The 11849-nt window shown below is 36.4% G+C and overlaps 1 protein-coding gene across 1 annotated transcript in view; it reads left to right on the top strand.

Annotated features, from left to right (window-relative positions):
- MCF2 (MCF.2 cell line derived transforming sequence) overlaps window positions 1–11849 on the top strand; it is an 88006-nt gene that overhangs the window by 4880 nt on the left and 71277 nt on the right. Inside the window, exons 2-3 of the mRNA XM_014528821.1 lie at window positions 7766–7880; window positions 9638–9728. Of these exons, the coding sequence (XP_014384307.1) occupies window positions 7766–7880; window positions 9638–9728 (206 nt within the window). The remainder of the gene's footprint in view (window positions 1–7765; window positions 7881–9637; window positions 9729–11849) is intronic.

Genomic DNA, 11849 nt, shown 5'->3' with positions numbered 1-11849 from the left:
TGTATAAAAATGCCATAGATTTCTTGGCATTAATTTTGTATCCTGCTACATTGAAGAATTCATTTATTAAGTCTAATAATTTTTTGATGGAGTCTCTAGGGTTTTCTATGTACAATATCATGTCATCTGCAAATAATGACAGTTTTACGTTTTCTTTTCCAATTTGGATACCTTTTATTTCTTCTTTTCTAATTGCTATGGCTAGCACTTCCAGATCTATGTCGAACAGGAGTGGTGAAAGTGGGCATCCCTGTCTTGTTCCTGTTCTTAGGTGAAATGGTTTTCATTTTTGCCAATTGAGTAAGATGTTGGCTGTAGGTTTGTCATATAAGGCTTTTATTATGTTGAGATATGATCCCTCTATTCCCACTTTGCTGAGAGTTTTTATCAGGAAAGGGTGTTGGATTTTGTCAAATACCCTTTCTGCATCAATTGATATGACTATATGATTTTTATCTCTCAATTTGTTTACGTGATGTATCATGTTTTTTGATTTGCAGATATTGTACTATCCTTACATCCCTGGAATAAATCCCACTTGGTCATGATGTATGATCTTTCTAATGTAATGCTGGATCCAATTTGCTAGAATTTTGTTGAGGATTTTAGCATCTATGTTCATCAGGGATATTGACATGTAATTTTCTTTGTAGTGTCTTTATCTGGTTTTGGGATTAGGGTAAGGCTGGCTTCATAGAAAGAGCTTGGAAGTATGCCTTTCTCTTGAATTTTTTGGAATCGTCTGAGAAGGATAGGTTTTAGTTCTTCTTTGAATATTTGGTAAAACTCACCTGTAAAGCTATCTGGGCCATGGCTTTTGTTAACTGGAAGTTTTTTGATTACTGTTTCAATTTCATCAGTAGTTATTGGCCTATTCAGGTTTTTTATTCTTCCTGATTGAGTTTTGTAAGCTTGTATTTTTCTAGGAATGTGTCCATTTTGTCAAGGTTGTCCAGTTTGTTGGAGTAGGGTTGTTCGTAGTACTTTTTTACAATCCTTTGTATGTCTCTGTGTCGGTTGTTACTTCACCTCTTTCCTTTCTGATTTTCTTTATTTGGGTTCTCTCTCTTTGTTTTTTTGTGAGCCTGGCTAGTGGTTCATCAATCTTGTTTATCCTTTCAAAGAACCACCTCTTGGTTTCATTGATCTTTTGTATTTCTTTTTCTTTTTTTTGTCTCTATGTTGTTTATTTCTGCTCTGATCTTTATTATCTCCTTCCTTCTGCTTACTCTGGGCTTTTCTTGTTACTCTCTTTCAAATTAAGTTACAGGCTTAGATAATTTATTACCATTTTTTTCTTTCTTTTTTTTTCAGGTAGGCCTGTAGAGCTATGAACTTCCCTCTCAAGACTGCTTTCACTGTGTCCCATAGATTTTGGATTGTTGTGTTTTCATTGTCTTTCATTTTCAGGATGTTTTTAATTTCTTCTTTGATGTCTTTGGTAACCCAATCATTGTTTAATAGCATGCTATTCAGCCTCCAAATGTTTGATTTTTTAAATTGTTTTTATTGTATTTGATTTCTAATATTATGCCATTGTGGTCTGAGAAGATGCTTGATATGATTTCAATCTTCTTGAATCTGGAGAGACTTTGCTCGTGACTCAGTATGTGGTCTATCTTTGAAAGTGTCCCATGTGTACTTGTGAAGAATGTATATTCTGTAGCTATGGGGTGGAATTTTCTGAAGATGTCAATTACATCCATCTGATCTAGTGAGTCATTTATGATTGATGTTTCTTTGCTGATTTTGATCCAGAGGATTTATCCAGTGATGTCAGTGGGATATTAAAATCTCCTACTGCCCTGGCTGGTGTGGCTCAGTGGATAGAGCCTTGGCCTAGGGACTGAAGGGTCCCGGGTTTGATTCCCGGTCAAGGGCACATGCCCGGGTTGTGGGCTTGATCCCCAGTAGGGGGCATGCAGGAGGCAGCCGGTCCATGATTCTCTCTCATCATGGATGTTTCTATCTCTCTCTTCCTCTCTGAAATCAATAAAAATATATTTTTAAAAAAATCTCCTACTATGATTGTATTGTTGTTGATCTCTCCCTTGATTTCTTCCAGAAGATTTTTTTATGTATTTGGGTACCCCTCTATTGGGTGCATATATGTCTATCAGAATTATATCTTCTTGTGGTATTGATCCCTTTAGTATTATGAAGTGGCCTTCCTTATCTCTTGTTATGGCCTTCACTTTGAGGTCTATTTTGTCAAATATAAGTATTGCTACCCCAGCTTTTTTTTTCATTTCCATTTGTCTGAAATATATTTTCCATCTCTTCACTCTCAGTCTGTGTGTGTATGTTGTTCTGAGGTGGGTCTCCTGCAGACAGCATACATATGGGTCATATTTTCTTGTCCATTCAGCCACTCGATGTCTTTTGATTGGAGCATTCAGGCCATTTATGTTCAAAGTCATTATTGATAGGAATTTGTTGGTAGCCATTTTTATTTTTTTGTGACTGTGTTCCTTCTTCCCTTTTTATTTCTTCTTTTTACAACAGTCCCTTTAGCATTTCTTGTATTGTTGGCTTGGTAGTGATAAACTCACGTAGCCTTTTTTTTGTCTGTGAAGCTCCTGATTTCCCCTTCAATTTTGAATTATAGCCTTGCTGGATAGAGTATTCTTGGATTTAGTCCCTTGCTTTGCATCACTTTGTATACTTCCTTCTATTCCTTTCTAGCTTGATGTGTTTCTGTTAAGAAATGGTTTGATAATCTAATGGGAGATCCCTTGTATGTAACTTTCTGTCTCTCTCTTACAGCCTTTAAGATTCTCTCTTTGTCATTAATGTTTGCCATCATAATTACAATGTGTCTTGGTGTGGGTCTTTTTGGGTTCATCATTTTTGGGACTCTGTGCTTGTGTGACTTTCTTCTTCCCCAATTCAGGGAAGTTTTCTGACATTATTTCTTCAAGTAGGGTTTCTAACCATTGCTCTTCTTCTTGTCGTTCTGCACCCCTATTATACATATGTTGCTTCATCCACGTTGTACCAAAGCTCCCTTAGGCTCTCCTCCTGCCTTTTATTTTTTTTTTCTCCAACTGCAGTTCAGATCGGATGTGTTTTTCTGCCCTGTCTTCTAATTCACTAATTTGGTCCTCCACTTCTTCTAGTCTACTGTTGAAACCTTCCATAGTGTTTTTTATTGGAGCTATATCACTATTTATTTCCTTTTGATTCTTATATAAGTTGTTGATTTTCTCATCCATCTGATTTATGAACTGTATGACCCTTACTCTAAATTCTTTTTCTGACAAATTTTGTGCCTCTGTTTCATTTAGTTCATTTTCTGGTGATTCCTCCTTTTCTTTCCTTTGGGGGTTGTTTCTTTGTCTCCCTATTTTGCTCTCACCAAATGATCTTGCCATCAAGTTGCACTGGAGCTGTGACTGCAGCAGCAGGCTTGGCGACGGACAGCATGGTCACCAGTCACAGGGTCGATTCGTCGAGCTTGGCGGTGATTTGAGCAGTAGTGCCACCCGGGGTTGCTGTGTGAGGCACCCAGTGTTGCTGCGTAGGGCTTGGTTGCTCACACTTGGTTGCGGCTCCCGGGGTTGCTACATTGGGCTTGGTGTCAGCTAGCGTGGTAGTGGCATCCGGGATTGCTGCATAAGGGTTGGCTGTTTGTGTGTGGTTGTGGAGCCTGGGGTTGCTGTTTAAGGCTTGGCTGTTCCTACACTGTCATGGTGCCTGGGGCTAAAGTGTCTGGCTGGCAGGATGGGAGCACTCTCCGGAACTCATAAGAGCCTGAGGCCAGGGAGGCTGGCATCTCAGTGTTTGTGGGTCTGCAGCCAAGGCAGCAGGTCCTTGGTCAGAGTGGCTGTAGGGTCCCGGGTGTTGTGCAAGGGCTCCCTGGGTGGAGGTGAGGCTGGGCTCCCAGTCACAGCAGCTCTCCCCTGCAAGATGGCGTGGCCTCTGTGGTAGAGCTGGCAGTGCCAGCCATCCCAGGATAGATTGTAGCAGTAGCAGAGGCTGCTTGGCTAGGGGAGCCTGATCCTCTAGTCTCCAAAAGTCCTGCAGAATCTAACTGTCCCTTACCCGCCCCCCCCCACATGTCCAGGTACTCCCCCTTCGCTCCCTTACTCACTCACATTCTCTCCCTCACTGCCATCCTTCCGGCGGCCATCTTCTCCATACTCCTTAAAAATTTTTGATAAAATATACATAAAGAATTTACCATCTTCATCAATTTTAATTATACAATTCAGTGGCATTAATTACATTTTTATTTTTGTGCAACCATCATCACCAATGGTCTCCAGAACTCTTCATATTGCAAAATTGAAACTCTGTATTCATTAAAAAATAACTTCCCATTCCTTCCTTTCCTAGCCCCTGGTAACCTTCATTCTATTTTCTATGTCTATGAATTTTACTACTGTAGGTACCTCATATAAGTGGAATCATACAGTATTTATCCTCCTGTGACTGGCTTATTTGACAGCATAATGTCTTCCAGGTCCTTCCATGTTGTAGCATATTTCAAGACTTCCTTCCTATTTAAGGTGGAATATTATTCCATATTATGTATGTACTACATTTTGTCCATTCATCTGTTGATTGATAGTTGGATTGCTTCTGCCTTCTGGCTACTGTGAATAATGCTTCTCAACAGCATTACATATTTTTAGAGATATAAGCACCCCTTTCCTTTTGACTTGGTCAGATAACTAAGGAAAGTTTTGCTTAAAGACAAACTAATTGGTTTCAGGTGTTAGAGAAATTTGAATATACTATTAAATAGTATATATTATATTAAACATAAAAATTTACAAGTTATATGCATTATTTGCATGAAAATGAATGCTTCTTTAGTGTTGAGAATACATGAAACAAACATTTCTTTTAAGTAGTTTAATTTTTTCTCCTAAAATGATACCTATGTTCTCACGTTTACTAAACAAGCATTTACTTTATAGATTATCTTAATTGGGCACTTCAATCTAGCCTCTGCTTTATGATTATAATTAGTGGTAATTGTGAATTAGTGGTGACTTAATGTGGTTTTATGCTTTATTTACTTATTTTCATTTTTAAGTATATTTTTTATTTATTTCAGAGAGGAAGGAAAAGAAAGATAGAAACATCAATGATTAGAGAAAATCATTGATCAGCTGCCTCCTGCAAGGCCCCTACTGGGGATGGAGCCTGCAACCTGGGCATGTGCTCTGACCAGGAATTGAACTCGGGACCCTTGAGTCCACAGGCCGATGCTCTATCCACTGAGCCAAACCGGATAGGGCTATGCTTTATTTTACAAGTGGTATAAACGTGTGACATACTATCACTGTTGAGTTTGGGGGATTTTACTGAAGCTCACAGTGTTTTCCAAACTCTGTTCCAAATAGAACTGCCATGGGGGCTTATTCCTCACTCAGATCCCTCTCTACAATTCCTTCCTTATCTGCTTTTGGTAGTTGTTTTCAAAAGGTTTCTGATTTCTTTTAAAGAAAGGGTTCTCAATGGGGAAAATAATTAAAATCTCCCAATTTATAATTAAAATATCTCTTGCATTCTTTAGTTACAAATTTACTACCTAGTACAGCACTTGTAGGTGCACAGAGATAATAACAGTTTTTAGATTAGTAGATGATAATTTATCCTTATAAGAACCTTGCATTCTTTTCTTTGGTGTAGGTATAGTTTGTCTAAGTGCTAGTTTATTCTGTCTTTAACTAGAGTGCTTACCAACTTACTTGGCAAGTCTGTGTTATATTGTATAAAATATATAGGTTATATTAAAATATCATACTAGTATAGTATTTATATTACTAGTTCTATACTGTAACCTACCTATAGAGGCTCTTTGTTTAGTGATACACTAAATCTCTTGGTTCAGAGTTATACCATTTTTCCTTTGAGTTCCTTTAAGACTCTTGCTTAGATGCCATAATTCTCCATGATAAATCTTCCTTAAAAATTCTGCACTTTAAGTCTATTATATACTGAAGATTTATCATCATTTGATTTAATTTAATAATTTGGATTATTTTGATTCAAAAGATAATTTGGGAGTGGGAATTCTCACTCAAATTTCTTTTGGTAAAGATTAAGGCAAATAATTAATTTTATCTCTTTCCAAATGCATTGGAGAATGTGTATTTTGTTGGTTGGAGTGTTCTATATTAGTTGAGACTGTTGTTCAGGTGTACTGTATCCTTGCAAATTTCCTGTCTACTTGTTCTATAAATAACTAAGAGAGAGGTTGTGGAATGTCTGACTAAAACTGTAGATTTGCTTATTTCTCCTTCTAGTTCTATCAGTTTTTGTTTCATGTATTTTGAAGCTCTGTAATCAGGTACATAAGCATTTAGGATCATTATGTTCTCTTGATGTATTTATTGATGTTTGATCATCAGATGATCTTCTTAATATCTAGTAATATTCTTGATTCTGAAATCTACTTTTTTGAAAACTAGCTTCCTTTGAGTAATTTTAACATGGCATATCTTTTTCTATCCATTTGCTTTTAATGCACGTGTACCTTTATGTTTAAAGTGTGTTTATTTTAGGCAATATTGCATATACTTGGGTCTTAATTTTGTATCCAATTTGATAATCACTAACTTTTAATTGGGGTGTCAAGATTATGTATATTTAATGTGATTATTCATATAGCTGGGTTTAAATATACTATTGTACTATTTGTTTTCTTTTTTTTTAAATTTTTTATTGACTTTCTACAGAGAGGAAGGGAGAGGGATAGAGAGTCAGAAACATCGATGAGAGAGAAACATCGATCAGCTGCCTCCTGCACACCCCCCACTGGGGATGTGCCCACAACCAAGGTACATGCCCCTGACCAGAATCGAACCTGGGACCCCTCAGTTCACAGGCCGATGCTCTATCCACTGAGCCAAACCGGTCAGGGCACTATTTGTTTTCTATTTGTCCCATTATTTTTTCCTTCCAGTTTTACTTTCTTGTGGGTTGAATATTTATAATTCCACTCTCTCTCCTTTGCCATTGTCATATTTTATTGTATATTGATTTTTTATATCCTTATATCTTTAATCACTTAAATTCAGCCAAATAAGAATTACAACTAAACCTCTTTAAAAATTTCTATTAGCAAGCTAAATTCTAAGACCACCCTACAACTTTCCTCCTAAAATAATTTTTCAATCACCATTTAGCACTAAATGTTTATTAAGCTAGTATTCTGTGCACATGTGCTAGGCTGGGTTTAGAGTGCAACCTTAAGTATGTGTAAGGCTTATCCCTGCACATAGGTGGGTTTCATTCTCAATGTTCCTCATGCTCCAGGCTGTAGAAAGGGTCATGGAATAGAGTGTACATTTGAATTTTAACCCACAGAGAATTTATGGTCAGTCTTTCTTTGCATTGGTAGGATTTCTATACCATTGTTGCTATTATTGCTTATGTTGTGTCTTCACAAATCTATTAGAATATCATTTATTTCCACTTGCTGTTAAACCGCCAATTATCCACTTTAAGTCTTAGCATTGCTAAAGAAACAGAGGTATCAACTATATTTTTGATTGTACATTCCATGAAATTTTCTTCTAACTATATTAACTTACTTTGTTCTCCCCCCATATCCATTTAGGATCTATTCTGTCACTTTTTAAACTTAGGAGCTTGGTGCCATTTTGGTTTATGTAGAGGTATCATCCTTATAAAAGTTACATTGGCCAAAAACTCTCTCCTAACTGCTCCTTTCATATTTAAAAATTATCTTTCTTGCATTATTGTCACACAAATTATTAATTTGCTTGATTTTTAAATACTGTTTTAGGTGGCCGGGGAAAGGACAATGCTTGGATCATTACATTTCCAGAAAATTGTAATTTCAGATGCATACCAGAAGAAGTGATAACAAAAGTACTGACTTATTTGACATCTATTGCAAGGTATAGCATTTTCTAACAGTTTTCAATTTGTTTTATATTAGATACCCATATGAATGTAATAACAGGACAATGGCTTTTAAGTGTGACTTTTATTATTATTGTAAATGATCATAGGAATCACCTTCAGAGCAGAAAAGGAATAGAAGGGGAAGCAGCTAACTAAATAGCTATAAAAATTATATGGGGGATTTCTGAATACAATATTTGGGGTCTAGAAGTATTTGTCCCCATGAAGAACGTAAGTTGAAATTTACAATAGTATATAAAGCTTCAATTTGTGTAAAAGGAAATCTTACTAGCCATGAGTGAGGGCAGCTATTCTTCATTTCTTCCAAGGGTAAAATAAGAAGACTAAGTGTCAAATAGACTCAAAAGTGATATTGTAATATATTAGGAGGAACTTATTAATATTGGAGAACATTTGAGACTTGAATACTGTAAGAGGGAATCTTTCAAAAGCTCCTTTAAAGATCTTATTTAGGTTGAAGATAAATTTGTTAAAGGAAACATTTTATAGTTGCTAACCCTGAAGACTAAGGGGGCACAAATCTAGGATGGTAAAATTGTGAAGAGTCTCATGGACAAATATCAAATTCTAAAAAACGAAATTTACAGAACACCCCTTGAAGTTTGAAAGTGGTCTTTTTAGGGCAAATATAAATTCTAGCTTTGAAAAGCTTTTGGCTTGGAGGAGGCTTAGGCGCAACTTTCTTTGGTTGTCTCTATTCTGGGTTCATCCAATACCTGCTGCCTCCACCATGCTGCTGAAGTTTGACCCCAATGAAATCAAAGTCATATACCTTAGCTGCTACAGTGAGGAAGTTGGTGCCACATATGCCCTGATCCCCAAGATCAGCCCCCTGTGTCTGTCTCCAAAATAAATGTTGGTGTTTACATGGCCAAAGCAATTGTTGATTGGAAGAGTCTGGGGATTACAGTGAAACTGACCATTTAGAACAAACAGGCCCATATTGAGGCAGTACCTTCTGCCTCTGTCCTGATCATCAAAGCCCTCAAAGAACCTCCAAGAAGCAGAAAGAAGGAAGAAAAACCGCATTAAGCACAGTGGAAATATCACTTTTGATGAGATTATTAACATTTTCTGACAGATGTGGCACTGATGTTTAACTATATAACTCTCTGTAACCATATGGAGATCATGGGGACTGCCCAGTTTGTGGGCTGCAAGGTTGATGACTCCCACCCTCATGATGTCATAGATGATGTCAGCAGTGGTGCAGTGGAACGCCCTGCTAGTTAAAAACTACAAAGGAAAATGTTTCAAGTAAAGATCAACCAAAAAAAAAAGTTCTGTTATTCACTAAACTGCATTCCCTAAAATGGTAGACAAAAGATTAAAACATATTTAATAATATTTTTCTGAATGAATGAATAAATGAATGATTGTTGGCTTATGATGGATTGCCATGGAAAGTTAAATCTGATGTCATAAAAGACAGCTGTCTATAAGGTTTACCCATACCCATGATTGCAGTATTCCAAATCCATTTTAGTAACCTATCTGCATTACACTGTCACTTGCCTATTTTAAACATTGACATTAATGCTGAAAAAGATATTTTAAATAGTGAGTCATGGAATAAATTGGTTTTCCAAAGTAGCACTTAGTGATAGCTTCCAAATCCCAAACTGTCTTTAGTTAAGACATCAAATTAAATGAAATATCAGAAGTAAGGATGTATCTAGCAAATTTGGATTATTACTAATAAATACATATTATTTTCCTTATTTTGCAGGAAAAATGGATCTGACTCCCGGTTTACCATTATTCTTGATCGAAGATTGGATACATGGTCTTCTATCAAAGTCTCTCTCCAAAAAATCTCTGTAAATACAAATGCATTTTTAGTAACTTATTTTTGTTTTATGTTATATGTTCTGCTTGTGGGGATATAGAATATTTTGATACTGATGGAGATAAAAAATTACTGATGGAGACAATAAAATAGATGTGGTGGTGAGGCAGGAAAGTAGGAAGAAGAGTTGGTACAGGAGATTGAGCTAAACAACTCCACCCCAAATAAAACCTAATGGGAAAGAATGAGTAAATGGTTCCAGTTATGAGTGGAAGAGACTCATGGTTCCCTATGACTTTCAGAGCAAGGCAAGTTTTTATGGGAACTTTTAAAACTGGAAATAGCTGTATTGTATACTCATTGTAATATGGAAAAGTATAAAGAAGAAAGTTTAAAACAGTAGTTAATAATACAACCATCCCAAAATAACATTTTTAACAAGTGTATCTTTCCAGGCTCCCCCCACACCCCACACCTGGGATAGAGTTAGGAAGTGAGTCACTTATAAAATGACATATATACCTTTTTGGAATCTAGTTCCCAGCTTTCTAAGATCCAGATAAAACAGTTTCCCTAAAGGAAACATTATGAGAGACGCAATCCTGCTCACAGGGAAGATGATCTTTTACATTGTTAGGCTCACCTAGATATAGTGGCATTGTTTGAACCTTCTCTTTCATAAAAGAGGAGGGTGATGAAGAACTCGTAGACTCCTTCTGAGCTGGCAAGAGTAGGGCTGTCTGTGGAAGTACCATGTCATCAACTTTCAATCAGACCAGAGTAGCTGGGAATCAATATATTTTTTTGGGGGGAGTCTAACATCGTCAACCATCTGAAATTCTATTCGTCTCCTGACTGACACAGGAGGCCACACCCAGCAGATCAAGTTGATTTGTGAATGCAAGACAAAAATCTAGGTTGTTAGGCTTCTGAGTCTGGGTTCTTACTATACTAAGTTGCTAACAAGTGTAAAAAATCCAGTTGATACTTGAACAACACGGCTTTGAACTACATGGGTTCACTTACACACGTGTTTTTTTCAATGAATACCATAAATGTATTTTCCTTCCTTATGATTGTCTTAATAAAGTTTTCTTTTTTCTATCTTACTTTATTTTAAGAATATAGTATATAACACATATAATATGCAAAATATGTGTTAATCTACTGTTTATATTATGGGTAAGACTTCCAGTCAACATTAGGCTATTAGTAGTTAAGTTTTGGGCAGTCAAAAGTGATATATATGTGTGTATGTATATGTATATTAGACTATGTGGGTGCTTGGGCCACTAATCCTGGCATTGTTTAAGGGTCAGCTGTATACTGAACTCACATGGTGAAATGAATGAGATTATTATTCTTTTCATAACCAGTATGAATTACTACTCATCTTAGGTAAGTCAGCAACTTGTTTTTTTTAAAATTTCTTTAATAGAGGTGTTTAATCATAAGCAATGGAGAGAAGAGTTGATTCACACAAGTTACTCAAATAAAATTACAAATCCTTGACTTTGTATAATATCTTTTTGCCTTTTCAAAAGTAGTCACATTTTTAAAGTAATGTTGATTCTCTTTATTTCTTTTTTAAAAAATAAATCTTAATTGTTCAGATTATTGCAGTTGTTCCTCTTTTCCCCCCATAGCTCCCCTCCACCCGGTTCCCAACCCACCCCTTGCCCTTACCCCTCCTCGTCCATAGGTGTACGATTTTTGTCCAGTCTCTTCCCCCACCCCCCACACTCCCTTCCTCCTGAGAATTGTCATTCCACTCCCTTTCTATGCCCCTGTTTCTATTCTATTCACCAGTTTATTCTGTTCGTCAGACTTTTTATTCACTTGATTTTTAGATTCACTTGTTGATAGATATGTATTTGTTGTCACTTTGTTGTTCATAATTTTTATCTTTACCTTTTCCTTCTTCTTCCTCTTCTTAAAGAATACCCTTCAGCATTTCATATAATACTGGTTTGGTGGTGATGAACTCCTTTAGCTTTTTCTTATCTGTGAAGCTCTTTATCTGACCTTCAATTCTAAATGATAGCTTTGCTGGGTAGAGTAATCTTGGTTGTAGGTTCTTGCTATTCATCACTTTGAATATTTCTTGCCACTCCCTTCTGGCCTGCATAGTTTCTGTTGAGAAATCAGCTGA

Source organism: Myotis brandtii, unplaced genomic scaffold, assembly GCF_000412655.1.
Source record: "Myotis brandtii unplaced genomic scaffold, ASM41265v1 scaffold654, whole genome shotgun sequence".
Lineage (NCBI taxonomy): Eukaryota > Metazoa > Chordata > Mammalia > Chiroptera > Vespertilionidae > Myotis > Myotis brandtii.
This window is presented reverse-complemented; position numbering and strand designations above follow the sequence as displayed.